Source organism: Cyanistes caeruleus, chromosome 2 (assembly GCF_971803275.1).
Source record: "Cyanistes caeruleus chromosome 2, bCyaCae1.hap1.1, whole genome shotgun sequence".
Lineage (NCBI taxonomy): Eukaryota > Metazoa > Chordata > Aves > Passeriformes > Paridae > Cyanistes > Cyanistes caeruleus.
In genome coordinates, this window is record NC_141702.1 from 54,705,359 (window position 1) to 54,729,524 (window position 24,166).

The following is a 24,166-nucleotide window of genomic DNA, read 5'->3' on the forward strand; positions in this document are numbered from 1 at the left end:
TATATTCAAAAGGATGTTAATGAATTATAGACAGTACTGTTCTCTGATAACATTTGATTTAGTGTATGTCAAAAACATAGTGCACATTTGTAAATGGGATGTAAAGACTCCATGCTACCTTGTTTTGGTCCATTTTTATCTGCCTATGAGTCTTTACTTAAACTATGTTGTTTACAGATATTTAATAAAAGTTCTCAAAGAACAGTACTGTCTGTAATTCACTGGTGTCCTTTAAAACTATCCCAGCAATTCCAACTATTCCTTGGAAAGACTCTTTAAAAGAGTTTTTCAGTATTGATGAATTATCTTTTGTGCTCTGAGGAATGTGAGGTCACACCATTTTTTAATAGAGCAATAACCCATATGAGACATTTTCAGAGTTGCAAAGACTGCTGCTGTCACACTACCTCTTTGCAGTCCAGTACAGAAGGAAAAATTGTAAAAGTCTTTTATTAATACAGTGTTTTCTCTAGCAATTCATTGGTTTCATTTCTGAAGTGCAGCTGGTTTGACCTTTTACAAAGACCTCAGTTGAATTTATTAAGGAATCACTGTTTTGCTACTTCAAGATTATATATGGCTTCTGCTATGTTGTAAGGTGAATTTTGATTTCATGTTGTTATTTTGTGTTGTACATGAATGAAGGAGAAATACTGATAACATAGGCAATAGAAAATAGATGAAGTTAAATTACCTTCTAAATGGTAGTTCCATAAACTGTATAGAAAATTGTTTGATAATAAAAACATCTGAAAGTGGCCATTGCATGTCTGCTAATACCAGTGTAAGTGTAGGTTTACCAGAGATGGAAGTCCAGGAAAAGCAGAGCTAATGTGGATCTTCTGTTTGTTCTGATTTGTGAGTTACTTCCCAAAAATCCATTAAAACACATTAGCATAATTTAATTATCTGCCAGGAATAGTGCTAAACTGTTCTGACAGAGGTTTGAGGAGTATTTTAATAACTCTTTGTCAAAGTCTTTTTATAAATGGTGCCCTTACAGTGACATAAAGAATTACAGGACTTTTTAAAAAACTTTCTTTCTTATGCTTTGCTGCATCACAGAATATTTGAAGGACTGTTGTGCTTTAGTCCCAGCTGGCAGCTCAGTCCCATGTAGCCATAGACACTGGCTCACTTTTCCCCGGATGTTTAGGAGAGAGAATCAGAGGAGTAAAAGTGAGAAAACTTGTGGGTTGACCTGAATTCAGTTAAGCAAGGAAAGCAAAAGCCATACACTCAAGTAGAGCAAAACAAGGAATTCATTCACCTCTTCCCATGGGCAGGCACATATTCAGACATCTCCAGGAGATCAGGGCTCCATCATTAACAGTGACTTGGGAAGACAAGAGTCCATTCTCCTTCCTTCTTTCCCCAGCACGGTATAATGCTGAGGGTGATACCATACAGTGTGGAATATCCCTGTGGTCAGTTGGGATCAGCTGTCTCAGCTGTGTCCCCTCCCAGCTCCTTGTGCATGACTAGCCTGCTTGCTGGAGAGGTGGGCTGAGAAACAGGAAAGGTCTTGGCTCTGTGCAAGTGCTGCTCAGTAGTAACCAAGACATCCTTGAACGATCAAACCTCTGTTCATCATAAATCAAAAAAATAACCCAATACTAGGTACTATGAAGAAAATTACCCAGCCAAAAGCAGCACAAGAACTAAGTGAATTTGGAAAAGATAATGAATTGCTTGATTTATATTTTAATAACTATATTGTAAATGCTGCTTGAAGCTGATAAAAGTGAATAAGTGAATCCTGTTTTTACCTACAAGATTTGCAGATGTTGATTTTATGGATTAATGATGCGTGTTACGGTCTGACCATGAGAGGGAGCTTGTATTTCATGAACAGAAGAGTTACTCTTCTGTTTATATATACAAATATTTCATTTGGTTTTGGTCCTTTGTTTTTAAGAAATGTTGATTTGTTGGCTTATATATTTTAATACAGTTAGGTCTGCACTGTAGTACAACAGTCAGTTAGTACAACTAACTTAGTAATTTTCTTTAGCTTTAGTTGTGTATAAAAGACATTTAGTCTAATCTCTTTGAATTGATTTCCTAGCAGTCTACACTACAGAGCAAGAGAAAAGGAAAGCGAGTCATTTTGCCCATCTTCCTCTCTAGATGCATTGCAGCTTTACTCAAGCATAAACTTACATTGCCACCAAACCAAAGCAATCTGACCCCTTTATGCAGCCACATGGAGAATTCAGCTGTGGTAAAATTAACATTTTTACTTTTGCCAGCTAATCTTTAGCCTATTCAAGCTTGCCCATGAAGTTTACTGTATAGCTACATAACTGCTGGCAGAAAAGTCAGGAGCAGTGGCAGGCATGGGGCTGGAGAGGAACAGTCTTATTCTGACAAGGATGATAGTTTATGAGCTTCTTTAAAAATTGTGGAACGACGCATTTAGCATCCATTTGAAGGTGAATTTCATTGCCCTCCCTTCAGGCAGCCTAGGGAAATAGTTTAATTCAGTTAATTTAGTTCACTTTAGTTACAGCTGGCTGAAACTATGATAAATTAATTTTGCCTCTTGTCAGTTGTTCTTAGGTCATTTCATATGATGAAAAAGTTTTATTCTCAAAGGTATTGTAATTTTCCGTTAGAACAACTGATTTGTATGGAGTGAACAAAAAGGTGGCAGTCCAAATTGCTGTTGTTTAGTTAGGTGGGACTGGAAGTATGATTCTCTGAAATCATACTGAAAGCAGGGACAGCAAATGCTTTTAATTTACATTCTTTTTCATACAGTGCTGCCAAACACTGAATTGCAATAGCTCTGATAAATAGCTTACTAAAATGAAGCAGTATGCTTATTGTGGTTTAAAAGAAGGTACTCCCACCCACTTCTTTTTGTGATCATAACAAACTTATAGGAAGTATTAGAATGGATTGAAGCCAGTATAAGAAGCAAGTTTTCTTTGGAAATTCTGCTTATGTTTCTTTTTCAGTTTAGGACTTCGCCTTCATATTGTCACTGTTGTGTAAGGTTTACCTTATGTACTGACATGTGCACAAAGTGGGGATTGCTTGGCCCAGCTGCTCCGTGGATCCTACTTTATGAACGAGCTCATCTTTCTTATGTATATGTGTGTGGTGATGGAGAGAAACAAAACAACCCACGCATACTTCTGATGAGTGCTTGAAAAAACAGTATAGCTCATTGACACATGGCAATGGTCTGGGACAGTGACAGCTCACTGTAGAAGTACACAACCAAGGAGCAGTGGAGCAACTGCTGGGAAACTGGCTTGACTCTGGCTTATCTTTTGGCCCATCTCTTAAAAAACCCTAAGAACGTAATAATTTTAGCATGGCTTAACATGATAGTTCTAATGATAAGTTTTCTATGCTCAGTTTTTCTTCATTTCCAAGTGTAAAGTCAAAAAAAAAATTAAATAAAAAGACAGAATGCGGTTGCTAAATTATAAATCTTTTAATTGAAGGAACATATTTTGAAACAAGCAGAAATTAATAGTCTGGAAGTAAACATATGTATGTAGCAGGTTTCTGTGTCTGATGAAATCTTGGGAAAGAAGATGGCCATTTGTATTACGGAATATGGCTTAATATGCAATTTTACTATGAACTGTTCTGTATTGATCTAGCTGTTGAATTTTTGAGCTTTTCCTACATAAAGTGGTTCTGAGTAAGCTTCATATATCATATTTCCATTCTAATTATAGGGAAAGAGTTGTCTAATGGATTCAGCTGCATCCAGTGTAAGAGGCAGATGACATTCAGTAATTTTGACATTATAAAAATGAGGTACAAAATGATATTACAGAGTACTTCAAAGTGCATGAAAGGCAGTCTGAAAGCTGTCCAAAAATTTGTTCCAGGAAGTCATTGAGCTTGTAAAAATAGCTTTAGCATTTCTAGGGTATACTTTGAAGCTGCAAACATCAGTCAGCCTGAGGCTAATAAAAGAAAACATAGATTTTGTTTGATTTTTCAGTCTAAGTAGTAATGATAATGTCTGGAGGAAAGATGGAGAATACTCATTTGTCAAGACCCCTGGGCATTGTCTGTCTATTTTTCTCATCCCTGGCCTCTAATTTCTTTCAGTTTAGGTAATACCCATCATAAACTTCAACTTTTGTGTATTTGCCAGTCGACAAATCCACTTTTATGCTGTCTCACAAGCCTAGAACTTTCTCTTGCCCACAGCATCCATGTGTCCTTTCCAGTTACTGTTAAATCCCTTCTTGTAGCCACTTCTTCAAAGAGCTTCATGGATATTAATAGCATTACATTATCTTGTACTTTCCTGTGCTCTCAGAAAAACATTTTTCTTTATTTCTTTTTTTCCCTTCCACTTACTCAGATTTCATTCTATTTTCATTATTTTTGAAGAAGGAAACATTGTGTTAATTATGTTCATAAGTTACCTCAGCCAGTAAAATGTCACACTTTCTGTACATCAAATTCTACGAAATTGGGGCTATCTGTAGTCCCAGCAAGCCCAATGTCATGAGCCTGTGATGTTTAATACATCTATGCCACAGCAAAGCTGTGTGAGAACTCTGATGCCCGTGAGAACATGTGTAGACGCATACCCACACATAAGTTCGTTAAGTTTAAAACTGCAGTCTCTCTCTGTGTGCTCTTCTCTTCTGACCCAGGTTTTCATTGTTTCTTTCTTGATGGGAATTTCCAGGTATGAAAGAGGATTTTGGAAAGATAAATGGAATAGATATTGAACAAAGCTGTTTCACACAAAATGAAGAAGACAGGCAGGCCAGTGGTTCTGTTCAGCAGGGTAAATTGCAGGTGCCCAGCTGTCCCACCCAATTCCCACAAATTCACAGCGCTGTGCTGAGATGCCTGGGTTCACAGTCCTGTGATCAGAGGCACATTGGTAAACCTCTGCTCTGATACTAAGCTCTTCCCAGAGGGGACACTTGGATAGATGCAGATCATCAGCACAGATCCTAATTGTAGAGTGTGAGATAGGACTGCATGGCCCAAGATGCGATGGCAGGAAAAAAAATGGAGTTTTCAGAAGGGAAAAAAAGAGTGCTATGCGCAAGACTGAGTCGGAACGTCACATAGTAGTATAAACCTGGGTCTGGTAAGATTTACCCTTTGCTGGAACACCAACATCAATAGGTCCCCAAATTGTGCTGTTCAGAGAATAGATACAGGAGCCAGAAAGCTTAGTGGGGATTCAGTGTAAATTTAAAATGTCTCCCAGAGAAAAAATTTAAAATAATACAAGTTGGTCAGCTGTACTTGTGTTGCTTTTTTTCACAATGTGATGCTGTTTCTTCCTGGTATCAGAAAAAGGACTGCTGAACTATCAAGTAAAGAAGGTATATATTTAAATGAACATACATTGTTTTCATAAGGGCTGATTAAATTTATATGATAGAGTTGATAATTTTTTCCCCTCTTTTGATTTTAGTTTGATTGTATGAGTGAACTAGACCTACACCTAGCAAAAAATTGGAAGCTGTACTTGCAAAGAAAAAAAAAAGCTTAAGGTTTTGCAGTTTTTCTGTTTTTCAGCAATAGAAATACTCTATTTGCCAGTATTATTTTTATCACAGATTTTACAATTTTTTTCAATTTTATCTAAAACTTTTTTCAAACAAATTTTTCATGTTGGAAGTATTTAATCTAAAAAAAATGATGGAACACAACTCAAAAGTTACACTGAAATTTATTTCTAAGAAATTAAACATTATATTGGGCAGATGAGCTGCAAAATAATAAACTAGGTAAGTGTTGTAGAGTTGTTTTGGCATGGACTGTAAACAGATGAAATTTTTAAAAAGTACATTAAAAGTAGGAAATTACCTCAGAAGGCAACAGTGAAGCATTAAAACCCAAGCAAAAAATCATCAACACACCTGATATGTTCTCTAATGCTGGCATGTAAATCCAGTTCCAAAATTTACAGCTTTCACTTCCAGATTTCCTCTGGTCTGACTGGGAGATTAAAAGCAGTATTCTGTGGTGAATTCTATTATCTGTATTTGGGTAAATTGAGAATTCTGTTACATACTCAGAGTTTTCCTGAAGTTTCCCACACTTCCAGTGAGAGCGACTCCTGAACAGTGCTAATGTTGAGTTTCTAGTTTGATAGCAAAATAAGACAGCATGAACAGCTTTCTAATTGCCATTATTTAACTGATATTAACTGTAAATATTTCACATTAAATACTATATTCATTTTCACATGAAATAATATATACCTCTGAAGAAATAATATGTACCTTTGAAATTAAGTAGAAATCTCCCTGCCATTTAGTACTCGTTATCTTGTTTCTTTCATGTGAAGGAGCCATGACTAAAATTAGGTCTGAAAGCACATTTTAAGCATGATATAATGTAATATCTTTGTATTGATACACTTTTCTCCTTCTGTCAGAGACCATGAAAAAGATATTTCAAGAAAAGGGGATCATGGCAGGTGAAGAAAGAGCTTTTAAACCACATCTGACCTTCATGAAATTGTCAAAATCAACAGAGCTACGTAAGGAGGTGAGCTCACATTTCTCATAGCTCAGCAGCAATCTACAAAGTTTAATTTGGAGTTGGACAGTGTTGTTTATGCTGTAGCATCATATTTGCTACTTTGTAACCAGCTGAAAAGGTAAGACTTTAACACTTGGTTTTTAAAGAAATAATTAAGGTATCTACCATATAAGCAGTCCTGTACTGTAATTTACCACTCTTGCTATGCTCAGTGCAGTAGTATCATGGTCAGGCAAGACCAAAGGATAAAAGTAAAATATTAAAAAAATAAAAAAAATAATAAACTCTTGTTCAGAGTTGCAGAACTCCCATTAGGAGGTAGATTATATGCATGCATTTTTATTTTTTTTCTGAATTTTGTTACTGTATAGGAGAAAATGAGCAAATGAACAGTGGAATTTCTGTTTGGATTATGCATAGTAGACTGTTAGTTCTCTCTATTGAACATGCTTTGGTGAATTTCAGAGTAATGAGGAAAAACTAGATTAATATTTATATATATATAATTTATCTTCTGTATTCTCTCTTGAAAGTTATTTCTTGCCTAGTAATTAGATTTTTGGCAAAATACAGAAATACATGAAAATAGGATATAATTGTGATTAAAATATATAGAAACAATATTAGTGTACCTATTTTTTGTTTCATACTAATTTAACTGTAGTACTGTATTATATTTAACACAAGGTATATGTCCATACATGTTTTTACTAACATTGTATAGAATATTTTATGTGATTTTTTTAACACTGACTAGGAAAATAATTTTCAGGAAAAAATATTTTAAATAGGAATTGAAGTACATAAAACTAATCTTTTGATACTTCCTTAATAGTGGGCATTAAAAAAAATCCTTAAAAGTTTAATTAGAAATATCTCTAAAGATGCTAAAAGATGTTTTAATTAAGTAGTATTTTGAAATCAGTAGAAAGAAGATAGTGAGACTTGAGATACATCAAGAAAATTGGAGGACAAGCGTACCTGCTCTAAAATAGAACTAAGGACTTATCCACACGATGTAGGTGGTATTTGATATGAAATTCGTAAACTCACAGAAGCTTTTGCTTGATATGACAGTTGGGTTTTTAAAATGCTAGTTTCAGTCCACTTCTAGAGCATCTGCTGTTCAGTGATTTAACTAGTTAAAACATCTGAGACAATCAGGGTGGGGTTTTTGCTATTCTGTATTTTTACTTTTTTTGGCTGGTTGGTTGTTTCATTTACATTTATCTACCTTCCATGAAATATTAGCCAGGATACATCTTTTCTGTGTTCTGATATTCACTGCTGCTGACAGAACCAGGTCAGTGTCATTCCAAATCATCTTCCTGAGCCCTCCATAATGTTGGATAATGCATGTGATCTACTGTATGGAAAGATATTATGTGTTAAAAATCTGTACATTTTTCTCTGTCAATTCAGTGTTAGGCACATGCATCAGTCTTTACTATATTTTTTTCTTTTATTGTATTCCTGCATTTAGTTAGTTTCATGCATTTACAGAAAACAGTAAATAAAAATATGTATCATAAAAGGAATAATTATTTTGCAGTACATTTTCATACAATGTCTAATTGCATTTTCAAATCATGCAACAATATGAAAAGCAAGAAAAGGGAAGTGGATGAAGCTTACATAAGTGAGCTTATAAAAGAGCAAATAGTACTGAAGTGGTTGAGTGCAGTTCTCAGCCATTGCTTTATAATGATATTAATTTATTTTTTAAATGTAAGCCTCCTTATTTGAAACAATATGCTTTTAAGTCACTCTCCTCATAATGGCATCTAAATTCCACCAAAGTTATATTTTGGGGAAAAAAAAAATCTGTTTTTAAATTACATTATATTTTATATAATATATATAATATTATATATTAATTATATTAATTTTAATTAATATAATTGCAGGCATTTTGAAATGCATATATTCTGAAGAGACTTTAACTTTCCTAAAGTTAAAAATTATATTTACAAAGCAAAGAGTTTGAGAATTCAAAACTAGTAAAGATCTTAAGAAATCAGGTTCAGTTTGAAGGCATGTCACTGAACACATCTAAAAAACTTGGAAACAGATATTAATAAAGGATGAAAGTATGAAATAAAGTGGATTAGAAAAGAGCTATCTGGTTTACTGTACCCCCTTCAGCTTCTCAGATTAAAGGACTTATTTACCTACTTAGAAGTGGGACCAGCTCGTTCCTCATGCTTAGTTGGACATTTTTCAGTTTAGATGTGCCACTGAAAACTTCCCCAAAAAAAAGAGGTATTGTGTGCTCCTAGATGTCCTTGTGGAAGGAGACAAAGGGATATAATTTACTTGAATATGTTCAGCTATTTCCAGCATTATTTGCATGATAAGAATCCTGGGTTAGTATCATTACCTTCTATGCAAAGAACCTAATGAAGCACAATAATATAAGCAACTGGAATTTTGCATTTGAATATAATGTTTCTTTTCCTTCTTCCCACGCTTGGCTCCTAAGGTACAACCAGTCAGTCACAAGTCCTGTATCTTCCATTTGTCCAGATTCCTGTTTATTTCAGGGTGTGTTGTGAGGTACTTCGTAAATGCAGTATGACGTTTGAAGGTCCTTTGATAACTAGTACTACCAGAAATGCAAATGCTGTGAAATGAATTTCATAAGTAGATGACTGACAGCTAAATTGCTCTGATGGCATCTGCTTAATTAGTGCAGAGTGTATCTCTAGCCTAGATAGTGGTTGACAACAAAAAACTGGCAAAATTATAAATTAGAAATCTTTTGTATATGATATTCTTTCGTATGGTGTATCTTTGAGATGCTGCATGTATAGTTAGTAAAACAGAATATATTATTGAGAAAAACGTTTGTATTTGCAACACTTCTGAGTATTTTCAACGCCTGATTCACTGTTGCCAGTCACTTCAATGGTATCATCATGATACCAGATATTATGCAAGCAGTATTATTATGATTGCACTGGAAATAGCATTAAATGCACACTTCAGTAATTTACTGTTGTATTTTTTAATGTAAATTATGTTGAATTTCTATCACTTTCCAGTTTTATACAGAAATAACTTAAGGTACTTTTTTGGTAATAATAATAGTTTCCTTCATCATCAAGGAGGAAATTCCAAAACAAACCCAAAGCAGTGTCTCCAATTTCAGATCTTTTAGAGGTATGCTGATACTCATCTTTTTGCTATGTTCAGCCAGATATACCAGGTAACATGTTTAGTACTGATAATTATAAAGGGATTCAATTTTTTTAATGTAAATTTTCTCTCAGTTTGTGACATTAATATTTTTGGCTTCTTGAAATTACATATAGATGAGAGATGTAATATGTCTTTTATTTGCCATAATGTAAATGGTTAGAGCAAGTTCTGGCAGACAATAAGCTATCTAATGTCTCTTCTGTCTTATTTACATGGGGAATCTCAGGCACTTGTCTGGCTACAGGAAAGGTTATTGCTTTGATGGTATTTAGATATGTCTTTTCCATCATTAATCTGTTAATTTTTTTGCATACGTGTACATAAAATACTGTGTTCAGTAAAGATCCTTTGCATGACAAGAGAAGTGAAAGGGAATCCTCCCTTTGTGGTATTAATTCTCAAATGTTAACTGAAAATAGAATAGAAAATGTGAATTTCTCTCTTCCATTCCTAGGTTTGTAATTTTGCCTTTATTTATACCCATGTGGCATAGACACATAGTACGTTTAATACAACTGCATTATACAGGACCTTAAAGAGAACAGTTCTTAGTAAAACCAAGGCACTTTATTTATCACTGAATCTGACCACCAGCATTCTTTTTTTAATAACTGCTGGGATCTCTGGCATTTGGATAGAAAAGCTGGTAAAAGAAAAGCCATAGAGCCATTAAATCCCTTTGCATTGTCACTTATCAGCCTCTGTGTCAGTGGTTTGTACTTTGACAACTGTTAGTTGTTGGTACAAGAGTCTGAGCCACATACTTATTTGGAATCTTTGATGCTGATCCTAAAGTGGCTTAAACCGTCACTTTGGCACAATACAAAACAATAAACAAATTTTTTTAACAGTCTTCTAAGACCAGTAGAAATGTGTTGTGATTTTTCTACAGTATATTTTTTTAATCTGAGGTTCCAACAATAGGGGCAGAAAATACACAAACTGGGTAACCCAGTAGCTGGAAGAGGTTCTTAAAATTCTTCCTCTTCATACACTTATATGATACACCATATAGCAGGGATATGTAAGTACTTGGTTTAAACAAGAAGAAGGAAGGACATAACTGCAGATAGTTTGTTACAAGCTAAATGTCCTGTGAGGTGTTATGTCACAGTGATCATTCTCTGAAGTACCAGACTCTCCATGGTAGATATGGTGCACTCTATGCATTTACACATACCCTTGCTACAGGACTGAGGCCGCAGAAGGCAACACCTCTTTAGACATGAATTCTTCTAAGTCCACTTGGGGATCGTCAAGGTCTATGCTAAGAAACTTTTCCACAACAGACTTGCATTTTTCCATCCTATCACCTTTTGCAGGATGATCAAGACATTTGATAGGCTTTCCATTGCGGATCAGTTCTGATACTTCCACTCCTCTTTCAATAATTTTGGCTGGCATTCCTGCTAATGCAGCAATATTGGCAGCGTGACTAATTGTGGACACGCCCTCTTTGATCTGATAGAAAAATATCAACTCCTCTCCATCCTGATGGGTCTCCATGGTCAGGTACTCCAGAAGAGGTGTGTCAGGCAGGAGTTCTAGTTGCATCAAGCTGTGAAAATTAGTAGAGACAAAGACCTGTGGACACTGTGTTCCTTGTCTGATCCAGTACCTCAGGACAGCAGCCAGAAGGGACAGGCCATCCACTGTGTTGGTCCCTTTACCAAACTCATCAATAAGTACTAGGGACCTCTCTGTGGCATTGTTTACAGCCTTGGCAACCTGGTTAAGATCAATCATGAACGTGGAGAGCCCTACAGAAACTGATTCCCTACTGTGGATTCTTGTGTAAATCCCATCAATTACTCCAATCTCTGCCTCTGCTGCAGGGACGTAACTGCCAATTAGAGCCATGAACACTATAAGACCTATTTGCTTTAGGTAAACACTCTTTCCAGAAGAGTTGGGCCCTGTGATGATCTTTATTCGTCTGGTAGCCTCACCGCTGTCCACAGGGTTGGCCACAAAAGTCTTTGCACATAGTTCCATGAGTGGATGTCTTCCATCCTTGATGTGGAAGCCGTGGCGGTGAGTAAAGCGAGGTCGGCAATAGGCGTTCTCCCGGGCCATCGCTGCCAAGGCTAGCAGCACATCAAGGTGTGCAGTGTACTCAATCACACTGTTAAGTACTTCAGACTTCTCCAAGATCCTTGTTTGCAGCTGGTGCATGATGAGTGTTTCCTGGTCTCTGATCTCAGAGTGCAGGTCACCCAGCAGGCTGTCTAGCTCCTTGGTCCGGGCACTTCTGTATTGCAGTTTATTGTCTGACATGAACATGAAGTCCAAGCCTTCAATTTCAAAGTCAGTCTTATCCACCATATTTGGTAGGCGTGGAATGGACAGGAGGAACCCAATCAAAGGAATGTAGATCACAGAACAAGAGGGAATCTGACTGTCCAAAGTCTCCAGTTCTTTTTGTGCCACTTCTGTAAGGAAGCCTGGCAGTCCCATCAGCTTTCTTTTCTTCTCATCAATTGTGGAATCTACATTGGGTCTAACAGTGAAGCGGTTCTCTGAGAGGCTGCCTTCAAAGTCTACCACTTTGCTAATTAGGTTAGCAATGTAGTGCAGATCATCAGTGAAGACAGATGAAATAGTCTGAAAAAGTTCAATAGTGCTGGGCAGAGAACGACACGTGTCTCTAAGGCACACTGCATTGTATGCCGTCTTATACAGTGCTTGCCAGTCACTAACTTTTGTATTGGAAAGAGTCATTCTCTTTAAAATAAGAGGCACATTTTTAATATTCTTGAGGCAGTTTTGAAGAGTAAGGACTGTTTCATGGTTCTGAGCCTGAAGGAAGAAGTTGATAACATCCAGCCGTTTGTTCAGCTCTGTCAGGTTCCGGGTAGGTCGTGTGAGCCACAGCCTCAGCAGTTTTTCTCCCCATTTGCATCTGCAACGATTTAAAATTCCATATAAGCTGAATCCTTCTTTTAGTCCACTGGACAGCTTGTACACAGAAGGATGGATATCACTTTTAAATATCTGCAGGACACAGTAAGTGTCTTGGTCCATATTCACAGTATCTGACAGCACAAATTTTTTAAAGGCCAAAATAGGAACTGCTATACTGCTATCTTCGAGTTCAACTCCAACCCTTCTTCTGTCTAGAAATTTAAGGAGGCCCCCTAAGGCTCGTATCATGAGTGGACTCTCAAAAGGGATGACTGAGGACAAATAGAGAATTTTCTCAGTGGCAGTCATATGAGATGGGATAAAAGGAAATTGCCTAGACAGGATCCGTTGCTTGCTGACTTCCAGACCAAAATCTATGTTAGGAAACAGGACAATTTCTGGTTTTCGCATGTCTTTATCACCATCAGTAGCTGTTAGGTTGGTCAGGAATTTGGCAATATTCTGGTCCTGTTTTGCACTGGTCACTATGCATTGAGGGTTAAGTTCCCCAATCACTTTTTGCAGTAGCTTGAGGTCTTCATTATCAGGTGTCTCAGGCATGAAGTAGACTGAGCAGTCTTCTGTATCATAGTAAGTAATTGCCAGCTGCCCTGCATACCACAAAACAGACATATGTGTCTCCGAGTGCTCTTGCTCCTCTTGCTCCTCTTGCTCAGGCCCAAGTGACAGTGGCAAGGCACAGCTTGTGGCTGATGTGGCACTCATTCTGTTGACAAGAGGTATTTTTATTCACAACTCATCCAAAACATCCTGAGAAGCAACTTTAATTGACAATAGGAGGTTGACACTCACTCTTCCAGCCCTGGAGAACCTAAGATGCTGCCAGGAATTACCTATAAATGTTCAAGTGAAAAGATGCTGCCAGTAACTACTGCCACTGTCAGCTTCCAAGGAAGGTGTAACAGAGCTAACTACCAGCATTAGTTTTACAGTTTTTCTTTGTGTCCTTTTAAGTATCTATGTACACCCAAGTACCCATAAATACAGTAACATGCATGGACATGTATACACCCATGTACAAAATCATCCTCCCTCAGGTTTGTGATGCGCACCTGCGCTGACCGTGGCTTCTCTAAGCAGTGCGGCCTCATGGCTTGGCCATCATTTCAAGGCCGCAGCCCCATATTTATGCTGCACCATCACACAGCACCAGTTTCTGTACAAGCTCGTAATGGATCAGACATATCAATCCCTATCAGCAACTCACTTCCAATCCTCTCCCGTTTCTTTGCTCGCTACTCACCCTTCTCACCGCAGACGGGCAGCTCGGCTCAGCTGCTGCTCCTCCCGGCATCCCAAAAGCGTTGTGCTGTCCCCTTTCCCTTCCTCTCCGGGCGGGAGCTCGGCGCTCCCGCCGCAGCGCCCGTCAGGGGGCCCGCACCTGCCTCTGCAGCCGGGCCGCGCCCACAGCGGCCCTGGCCCGGCTGGCGGCTCGGCCGCCCCACAAGGAGCGACCCTCGGGCCGCCCGCGGGCCCCGCCTGGCTGGAGCACCGCAGTGGGGTGCTGGCTTGTTGGGTCTGGACACGGAGCCCGGAGCTACTTGCGGCTCTGCTATCTACGCTGTCACCACTGGAGCCTTCCTGCCCCTGGGCCCGAGGCTGGCTGTGGCCGTAGCCACGGGGACTGCATGGGGTTCAACTGCTGGAATAGGGGGCTGTGCCTTCGCAGAGACACGGGGAGAAAAGCCAGACACTGCAGGGCTGCCAGAGGCATTCTCCCCCGTGCTCTGGCAGTCCTGCAAGAGCTCCTCGTGCTGTGCCTCTCCAGGCCCACGTTACGCAGCCACGTCCTTTACAGACATCGCCCATTACAGTGCTTCCTCGAGAGGCAGATGTCTTCCTCCTCCCCTTCCAGCACTAAACACTTCCAAGTGGCCTCTCAAATAGTCTTGTTTCTCACCCTCCTCCACTATAGCTTATCTTTATTATCTGCATCTCTACTATTCCCGTGTGGTAGCAACTTTTCTCTTGCGTCTCTACTGCTCCAGACCCTTTCAGTTAAGAAATGATCCGTGACCTTCTCATGCACCTCCATTGCTTAATCCTTTCACATCTCACTGAAGCAGCACTCCAGAAACTATTCCAGTTACTAAAAATACCACAGATTTCCCATGGCTGCTTTTCCAAATACCTTTCAGTAGTGCATCGCAAGCACAACTCAATTCCTGAGCATTCAACATTTTGATTCACACCTTACCAACCTGTCTTTGACAAGCAACATCCCAACCTCTTGTAAATGTTATTTTTTTTTATTGGAGCATGGAGTTGTGATATTTGTCTTTTCATTTCATTCTAGAAGTACTCAAGGCTTCACATTTTGACAAGTGTTCTCCTGGCTGAAAACGTATTTTTTTATTACTAGTTGATGTCTACCTGTATTTCCAAGAACTGTCAGCCAAAAAGCAAGGAATAATGATTTAATGTCAGAATAGCCTTAGTACATAAGGACTAGTCTAGCCATAGAATATAAAATTTTAAATAACTACTGTGAGAACGGAATAAATGTAGACTTCCACAGAGATGTAGACTCCCAGATTTCCATTTTCTGAAATGAAAAGCCTGCACCACTAGATGTCATCATTCCAGTGATTAAGGAAATGAAAGGACATTGGACCTTTGCTAGAGTAGACATTTCACACTGATGGGCTGCCGAGAAACCACAGGCAAACCGTGACTTTGCAGTGGTTGGGGCTGTAAAGCCGAGAGTCCAGGGTGTTGTCAGGTTCACTGTGCAAACACATGGGGGGTGTGCAGAGAGAGAGGTTAGGGAGGAACGCAAAAGAGGAGTGGATGATGTGGGCTGCAAAAGGGGCCAGTCCTGTTTAAAATGAGGTTGGTGGGCACACTTGTCCAACTGATTGCCGGGGGCAAATGTCTGTATCCTCCCCAAACTGTGTGTGTGGGGAGTGCAGGTGTTCACTGCCAAACCTCAAGCTGGCCCAGCCAGCAAGTGGGAGACCCATGGGCTCAATAAGAGGCCAGCAATCTGGGCAGGGGTGCTGTGGGGACAGAAGGGCCATGATGGTGCTCCAGGAATGCACAAACGTGAACATGGAGAGAAAGTCATGCACATCCTACACTGTTGACCTTCTGTCCCTGTCAGGAGTGACCTGCACTTGTATCTCCTGTGAGCCCCATGTGCAGGTCCTGATGAAGGCACTGACATCCATGTAGCCAGCCGTGTCTGTGTCCTTTGGGCATGGGTATGTGTCTCTGGGAGGTGAAAGCAGCAGGTACATCCATCGAAGACTGAGGCTCCCACACACCGGGCTGCATTCTAGCAGCCAGGCCATAGGGACCACTGGGCTCGAGCTTCTAGAGGCTCCTAATATTCCTTAGCATAGAGCAATGATACTTAAATAGCAAACAGCATTATTGGGAGATAGATTGAAGGAGAAAATACTGAATTTCTACAGAGATAATTTATTTTTACTGACAATGCAGTGGAACAAGGACCCCTAAACTCTTAAAGTAACTACTGAAATATTTTCTGAAAATAGCTTCATAAAATATTTATTGTGTTCTGTTTCATGTATATAAAACTGCATGATTCCAATATTATAATCACAGTAAGTTTTTAGATATACTGAGATTAAAAATCTAGTGCTGGTAAAATACAACCATTTTTTCCTGTGTGCTGATTTAATGACTCAGAAAACTGCCCTTGATGACCATTTGAGATGCTTCCTTGTAGCAGCATGCCCAGTGATGACAGCAGGAATAATTTCCAGTTACGTGTTCCATGGACACTGTTGCAAACCACCGGAAGTTAAAGCAGTTATATATCTATTGTGTATATCTATTTGTTTCCTACACACTGAAAAAGAAGTGGTGGAAAGGAGGAATAATGACACTTTCATTTTATTGTTAACTTCTGCAGTAGGCAGTGCTTCCCTAAAAGAGAAGATTTGGAACATGATTATTTCTGTATTCTTTTTGCATCTTGAAGTAGTTTTCCATACTAACTGTACTTATGGTTAAAATGAGAATTATAGAAATTAAATATGAAAATTCAGTCTCCAAGTCAAATGCCTAACTGAATTTTATGTTGATTTTTAAAGGTGAAAAAAATAGACTCTAGTCTGTATGAAGATTTCAAAAACCATTATTTTGGAGATGAGGTCTTGCATCGCTTTGATCTTTGCTCCATGTTCAAAAAAAAGCAACCAAATGGTTACTACTACTGTGAGTCCTCTATTGTTTTTGGTAAGTACATCTTAATTTTTTTCTGGTCAGTTGCATTTCTGAGTTATATGTGCAAAAAGCCATTTTTTCTGGAATGTGTGTTAGGCAATTATTGTAAGATTCATGGAGTCTGACAGAAGTCTCTCCCTTAGTCTTGGCTCGGCAGGAACTCTATGCAATGGTTCTCAGTGACAGCTAAAGTTTATGTTCAATTATCCATCTCCAGAATCCCATTCCATTTCTCATCCTAAAATGAGTGTTTAAGTTAAGTGAGATGTATTACTCCCCAGAGCTGCTCATCTCTCTGTTGACTTTAAGTACAGGCTGTGTGACTAAGTCATATTAGACACAGTACTTATAGATGATTAAAGCTAAGTGAAATGTCTCTGGTTTGGCAGAGATGTGACCTTATTTGGACTACATTCATGTACAGAGAGAATTTCAGTGGTACCACAGATTTGATAATAACTCTTCAGAATACTGTTAGACTTTAAACATTGCACAGACACCTTGCTAAATTATTACAATGCTAGAAATCACAGTTGTGTTTTCCTGCCTTGCCTGATCAGAAATACCACTGTTAGAAGTTAGTGCTGGTTTCAGGACTATATTTAGGATTTTGTTGACAATTTGTGCTGCAGCATTGCTGCTGGAAGTGCTTACTGGCTTTAAGGATTGTTCTGAGGACTTTTAATTAATACTTAAACAATACTTGAAACATGCCAGGCACTTCACAAATTCTAATTGTGTTAATATTTTGTTTGTGCTTAGGGTCACCTTCATTTAGCTTAGCTAAATTGTTATCAAAAAAATCAGAAGCAGTACAGAGGAAAAAAGGTATAGGATGTGGCAGAACTGTTGCAAAATCCAGATCGGTCAAAATCCAAATGAGATATATTTACTTATCTATATATCTGTCTTATTTTTTACCTTATGTTATGTATGTCTCATAGTTTTTCTTTGTATATATAACTATATATATAATATCTTCTGTACACGTTTGTGTATTTAAATATTTTTATATGCATCCAAATGCTTCAGAGAAAGAGAAATTACAAGATCATTTAACGTGGTCTAACATTTTTGATCTGGGTGAAATTGAGGCTCTGCTATTTACAAATATTCTTCAGACTATTCTGGAATATGATTAAGGAATTTAGTGTATAACTCATTACAAAAAAGAATCTGCTTAGTAGTATATTTGGTAAATATATTTTTCCCAAACATTTGTTTAAATCTGCCTTGTTGAACTTGTCTTATGACATCTCAGATTGCTGAAATGAGACAGTCTTTCAGCAGTCTTTTGAATGTGAGTCCCATTAAATGGTTTACAACAGCAGTCAATCAACCAGTATTCAAAGCAAGAATCAGATGCTTGTTTGGCATTAACTCAATCCCAGTATGACCATGCGTAAAGAATTTATGTGTCGTTTTCACAGTCCAAACAGAATTCTGCCTTGAATTATTTTTACATGAGCACTGCATCTGGCTTTCTCTAGCCATAAAGAGAATGGATGTTCTTCACTGGTATTAGATTAAGAAAAAGTGCTGTACAATCCCCATTTTTCTTAGTTTTATATGGATTTAGATGCATCTTGATGAAATATGTGCATTTAATTTCTTGGTTTTGTACATGTTAATATATATTTATTTAAAGGCGACAAGTGAAGAAAAACACTACTGGAATAAAATTTAATGTCTTATTTTTTAGTTTCAGAGAAGGAGAAATTGTATTTTAATTAATTTTTAAAAATTCCTTTTGAAGTGTTTTAAAATGTGATTTGAATAGCAGTTTTAGTAATTATAGGTAGGCTAGGGCATTAAAATAAGGGAGTTAATGTAGTTCTATTAATACGTCAAAAATAGTGAAATTTGAAAACTACTTAATACAGACAAAACACTGTATCTAGTGTATCTAGTGTATCTAGACAAAACACTAGTATCCAGATCTAGTTCTTCCTACGTGTACATGTACACAAGCACTTACCTTTTCCTTGAAGTACACAGAAATTACAGAAACAGAATTTACTTGTTACATAGAGTTTAGTCAGAGTTGAGTATTTTGCATTTAATAAGATGAAAAAATCTGGAAGGGGATCAGAATTAATGTTAGAAATCCATTCACAATGGATTTACTACATTACTGCGATCTCCTGGCAGCCATGTCCTGGCTAAACTGTCCTGGGGTGCATCAGGCACAGCATGGCCAGCTGGGCAAGGGAGGGGATTGTCCTGCTCTGCTCTGAGCTGGGGCAGCCTCACCTCCAGTGCTGGGGGCAGTTCTTGGTGACACAATGTAAAAAAGACATTGAGCTGTTAGAGGGTGTCCAAAGGAGGGCAACAAAGATGGTGAAGGGCCTTGAGAGGCAGCTGCATGAGGAGCAGCTGAGGTCACGTTGTCTATTCAGCCTGGAGAAGAGGAGATTGAGGGGAGACCCCATTGCAGTTAGAGCTTCCTTGTGAGGGGAAGCAGAGGGGCAGGTACTGATCTCTTCACTCTGGTGACCAGTGGCAGGACTCAAGGAAATGGCATGAAACTGAGGTGGGGGAGGTTTAGGCTGGGTGTTAGAAAAAGGTTCTTCGCCCAGAGGGCAGTTGGACATTAGAACAGGCTCTCCAGGGAAGACACAGCCAGACAGAGTTCAGGAACCATTTGGAGAATGCTCTCAGGCACAGGGTGTCACTCTTGGGCTGTTCTATGCAGGGCCAGGAGTTGGACTCAGTGATCCTGATGGGTCCCTTCCAGCTCAGCGTATTCTATGATTCTATGGCTAATAAGTGTCACAACATATATCAGCTGCACATTTGTTTAAAAGTGTGTTTAAAAATAGGAGAACCAAATGAGATTGATATGAATAAAAGGCAGATGTACAATACTTGCTGAACTGCATCACTATGCACTGCACACAGGATGTCACAGAGCAACAGAGCATCATCCACTAACTTTAGCAGAGCCTACATCTACAGCAGAAGCTTTCTCTGTCTGTGTGCCAGCCCCACAGGGTATCTGTTCAGGAGTTAAAAATTGATGTGATAGTGAAGGTAATGTTGATGCTTCATCTTCAAAGCAGAGTTCAGTCTTTACTTAAAGCTAACAGAACAGCAAGGCAACCAAGCGTCTTTCTTTGGACCACCCACCTCATGACAGCTGTTGTATGTCACCACAAATCCCAAAGTAGAGAGTGAATGCTGGGATGAGTTAAGCTTTTCAATATATACTCCTTCACCTGAATGATTGGTCAGTTTTTGATGTCCTGGTAAAGATGTTCAATAGATCCTCTGACTGCCAGAAGGAGCATTATGTAAATCTTATGTCAAATATACCTTTAGTATTGTCACTTAAATATTTTCAGGATCCATTAATGAAGATTTTTGTAGACTTGTTTCAAAGAAAATTGGTTTGCAGTGTTATAATGTAAAATGAGATTATATGCACATTAAAGAAAGTTATCACATGCCAAGCTGTTTTCTGTGATGTTTCTTCTGAGTGGCTTGTAAGAAGTTTATACACCTGCCTTCCCCTGTGCTATCTGTGAGGTAGAGGAACTTCAAGAAGTCTGTTGCTTGGTGGAAACCACTCAGCAGGTTACTGTTACTTTCTGCACAGCCAAAATTCATATTTCTGGAATGTGGTCCAACCTGGAGGTTAAAGTACTCTTGCAGTCCCCCTCAGTCCTTGCAATCAAGCAATAGCAATATGGAAAATAAAGTATCAGACTACAAATGTCTGTTTTATCTGCATAAAAGCATAATAATATAGTAAAAGGTAATGCTTCTTTCTGTTCAAGTAATACCTCAAAGAGATGCCTTTTGAAGTAGCAGAACACTAGTGGATTGATTTGCTTTTCAGTGGGTCTATGTACTAGTTTGATGTCCAGTCTGACCTTGTCACCAAGGTCATTCTGCAGTTTCTGAGATGGGAGACACCTGCAGAAAGTTGCCCTTCCAATCCTAAAAGGAGTGTCTAAGACAGGCAGGATCTAAAAAGTGTCTATGATAGCCAAGCTGTGAGTATAAAATACACTGCTTGAGCAGTTGTTAATATTTGTTCATTAGCTTGCTAATTTCATATATATGTCTATATATAAAAACATAAGTTTTCAACATGTTGCTGAAAAATTCATTCTTGCCAATTGCTGGTGTTACGCTATTTAAATGATTTAAGTAACATTCTTGTAGTTTTAATAAACTTGATCAGGCTTTCGTGATACTGTTTATGCTTCTGCATTACATAGTACAATGCTAGCCAGGCAGCTGCTCAACACCCATGTCTCAAATGAAGAATAAGATGCTTCTGATGGTAAGTTGTATATGAGCCCTCCAGACTGAAGATAAGTTTGTCAGCAATAGGTTTGGGAATACCCACAGGGAAGAAAGAATTACAGAAGGAAAAACAGGAGAAAGACTGTAAGGAGAAAGATCTGTACCTGAAACATAAAATAGATATGATAATGTCACTCTATGAACTCTGAACAATACTGAGAAGAAACAGAAGACTGGAAATAAAGGAACTGGAAATCAATTGATAGTTGGATAGATTGTCAACATCCCTCAGTCTGCTCTTGATAAAAATGAACTTACAGTGTCAACAAAAAAGACAGTAGCATTTTGCCTTCATCATCAAGGATGAAGACGTTTCACATACAGTATGCAATATGAAATTTTGCATACTGTATGTGAATTTTGCCAGTTTGTCTGAAAGCTTTTTATAGTGTCACTATCTTAAATGAAAGAAAGATTGTCATTTATCTCCTGTAGATGCTCTCCCGCTTCTCTGTTTACTGGTGGTTTGACCTCAGTGTGGTTGATTTTATTTGTATGGCAATTGAGCATTTTCTCACACTGGGAACAGCAATGGTAAATAGGCAAATGCTGCTTTAATTGTCCATGTTCTACATCCAGCAAGATTACACATATTATGTGTTGGTTTCTTTTCACCTTCCTTCTTAATTGCATGACAGTGAATCACTTTTTGTAAAATAATGATACATTCTTTAGTTTTACCTGTTATATGCCTTTCTTTCCTCTTGCAATTTCAAGATACCCTTAGGTTTGTTTCTTTCACTTCTTAATTTTCTTTCCTTGATAGTCTATTTGTAGCCTAGCTTCTACTTTCTCCACCCTATTAGCTTGTGAGTAACTGTTTTTGAGATTCTTGCATATTTGTGGCAATTCTCCCAAATTTTAATTAACTATATGGTAGTCATAGTGCTTCTGGATAAAAATGTCTTGGGTGGTTTTCCAGGGGCTGTTTCTTAACACTTGAAATTAGTAATTAGATCATGGCTTGTGTTGAGTTTATCTAGAACTGCTTCAGTCTTGTGCCTGCAGAGTGCTGAATAAGTATTTGCCTAAATAAAAAGCAACAGGTATTACATGAAAATCAGTAAAGTCTTTCCCTAAAGCACTGTTTCTCAGCTGAGTCATGTGGTAGAATATTGACTTAGAAAAATGGTTCTTTCAAACATGGCAGAGAAAAATTCATATATTGGTTATTAAGCTAGAAGCCAGGCTCTTTATGGACACTGACTACAAAGTAGTGATCCTGGGGTTTCTTACACACATCAAATACTTATCAATTTCCTAATGACAACAGAGTGGTGCCCTTTGGATTCCTTTTCATTACTCCTGCATTAGAACTTGATGGATGGGCTCTAGTGATGTATCTCATCTCATCATTGCTACACTGGGCTGTTGCTTCTGTATTTGGTAATTTTCTGCTTTTGAAACACTGATTATTAGTATCACATTTTTCAGAATGAAATAGCATTTTTGTATTAGTTTTGTAAGACCAGTTACAACCTAGAAGCTGTATGGCTACTTACTGTGTCTGGATAAGGAGAAGAGGCTAATTAAGAGGGAGGTAACTAATATGGTTTGAAAATGGAAGTTTTCATTTCATAATAATATTTCATTGTTCTGAGGCAAATTCTAATGTTTGAGCTTTGATGTTGGCAAACATATGACAAACTCTTCATGAGACAGTGCACAGGGAGCTTCAAAGACAGGAACATGATGTTTAGAATTCAATCATTTATCTCCTCTTACTGAAACAAGCAAAAAACCCTTCTCATTACTTTCTGTAATAATGAGATTTTTTTTTGCATTTGATTATGAGAGGTACTTTATTTTACAGTATTTTTGCTACACTCTTTTTAAAATATCATAATGCATTTCTGTTCAAAAGACTATTTTCCTTTGTTTGTCAACAAAAGTATTTGAAGTAGTGATGTGTTTTTGTGCCAGAGCTCTTATCAGTAGTTGAAAATAAGTCAAAATAAGGTTTTCAAAAATATGTGCAAACAGTGGGATAAAACTGATAAAGTAAATGTAACAGGATGCACAAAATCCTATTTAATGTCAGTAAGACTGTGATTCATAATTGAAAATTTAGTTGAGTATATGAAAAGGCAGAATTGATTTTTCACAACATAGTATGCCATAAAAATACAATTTAATAACATCCAGCAGGTTTTTAGTGTCTTAAGTATTTATGCTTTAAAGATATTTTTCTCAGCAGACTTTGGTGTTCTAAAGAAACAATTAGTAAACAACTAATTTATTTTTAAATTTAATATATTCAAAATACATTGAAAATGCATAAAACATTTAATAGTTCAATATACCTTAATTGCAAAAAAGTAAACAGACAGGTGGTGTGGAGTAAATGAAACATGTAATGTTTTTTATTGAATGGATCAGTAAATATATAATATTCTTTCATTGAATGGATCAGTGGAAGATAATTAATTTATATTATTAAAATTTTCCTAGCTTGCAAGGTGCTTTTGTTGATACATATTATTTGTATAGTGTTGACATCAACACTCTACAAGTAATATGTTTGATTTACCATAATCGAATTAAGCTCTTTCTGCAGTGTATGAGGAGTCTTTTTCAGTAGTTTGAAGGACCTGGAATGAAAGGACAACCAGTTTTCCACTGTCCAAATGTCATCTTTTTTTAGTTGTTTCTGGTTAGTGTAGAACTCTTACACAGTGTATTGCATGATTCCACAGAGACTCTGTAGGTTTCCTACCTAATCCTTATGAGGTATTCTAAAATAAGATGTGGTTGCAGATCAGTAGAGGTCTGTACCTCAGGGATAATGACAAATGCTGATATAAAAATGTAGCTGTTGGGGAAAAGGGATTGTTTTGAGTAATACCGCAGCTTGCATTTGACTTTCATGACAGTACTCAGCAATTAATAGAAACAGGTGTTTCTAGGATAGAAACAATAGTTTCCTTATTCTAGACTGTGCATAAAATATTTTTGAGTCCCCTAGTATTTGTAAAAGTAGGTTCTTTTAGTGAAAATAATTTGAAGATCAGATGTGACAGATTTTAAAGATGCATTG

The 24,166-nt window shown here is 37.7% G+C and overlaps 2 protein-coding genes across 9 annotated transcripts in view; one reads left to right on the forward strand and one right to left on the reverse strand.

Moving 5' to 3' along the window:
* AKAP7 (A-kinase anchoring protein 7) overlaps window positions 1-24,166 on the forward strand; it is a 79,606-nt gene that overhangs the window by 15,462 nt on the left and 39,978 nt on the right. For 2 of the 3 annotated variants that reach the window (XM_086877110.1, XM_086877107.1), the window contains exons 6-7: window positions 6,389-6,501; window positions 16,683-16,827. In XM_086877110.1, the coding sequence (XP_086733236.1) occupies window positions 6,389-6,501; window positions 16,683-16,827 (258 nt within the window). Of the gene's footprint in view, window positions 1-6,388; window positions 6,502-16,682; window positions 16,828-19,716; window positions 20,268-24,166 lie in introns of those variants that run through there. The other variant, XM_086877109.1, reaches the window with a different exon arrangement.
* On the reverse strand, window positions 5,868-14,436 carry MSH5 (mutS homolog 5). Of its 6 annotated transcripts, none has more exons than XR_015283198.1 (5): window positions 13,865-14,251; window positions 10,877-13,327; window positions 8,671-8,779; window positions 7,730-7,861; window positions 5,868-5,987 (listed from the first exon to the last, which is right to left on the reverse strand). XR_015283198.1 is itself a non-coding variant. In XM_023924098.2 (2 exons), exon 2 carries the CDS (start codon window positions 13,324-13,326, stop codon window positions 10,882-10,884), a length of 2,445 nt encoding a protein of 814 aa, XP_023779866.1. In that variant the 5' UTR covers window position 13,327; window positions 13,865-14,436; the 3' UTR covers window positions 9,487-10,881. The 6 variants fall into 6 exon arrangements, 2 of the variants coding, with proteins under 2 accessions (XP_023779866.1, XP_086733232.1); XR_015283200.1 differs by having other exon boundaries at window positions 7,730-7,858; window positions 8,667-8,779; XR_015283199.1 differs by lacking the exon at window positions 5,868-5,987 and having other exon boundaries at window positions 7,663-7,861.

What these genes read in the sequence shown, in the direction of transcription:
- MSH5 (XM_023924098.2), bottom strand. Translation starts at nt 13,326, where the DNA reads ATGAGTGCCACATCAGCCACAAGCTGTGCCTTGCCACTGTCACTTGGG.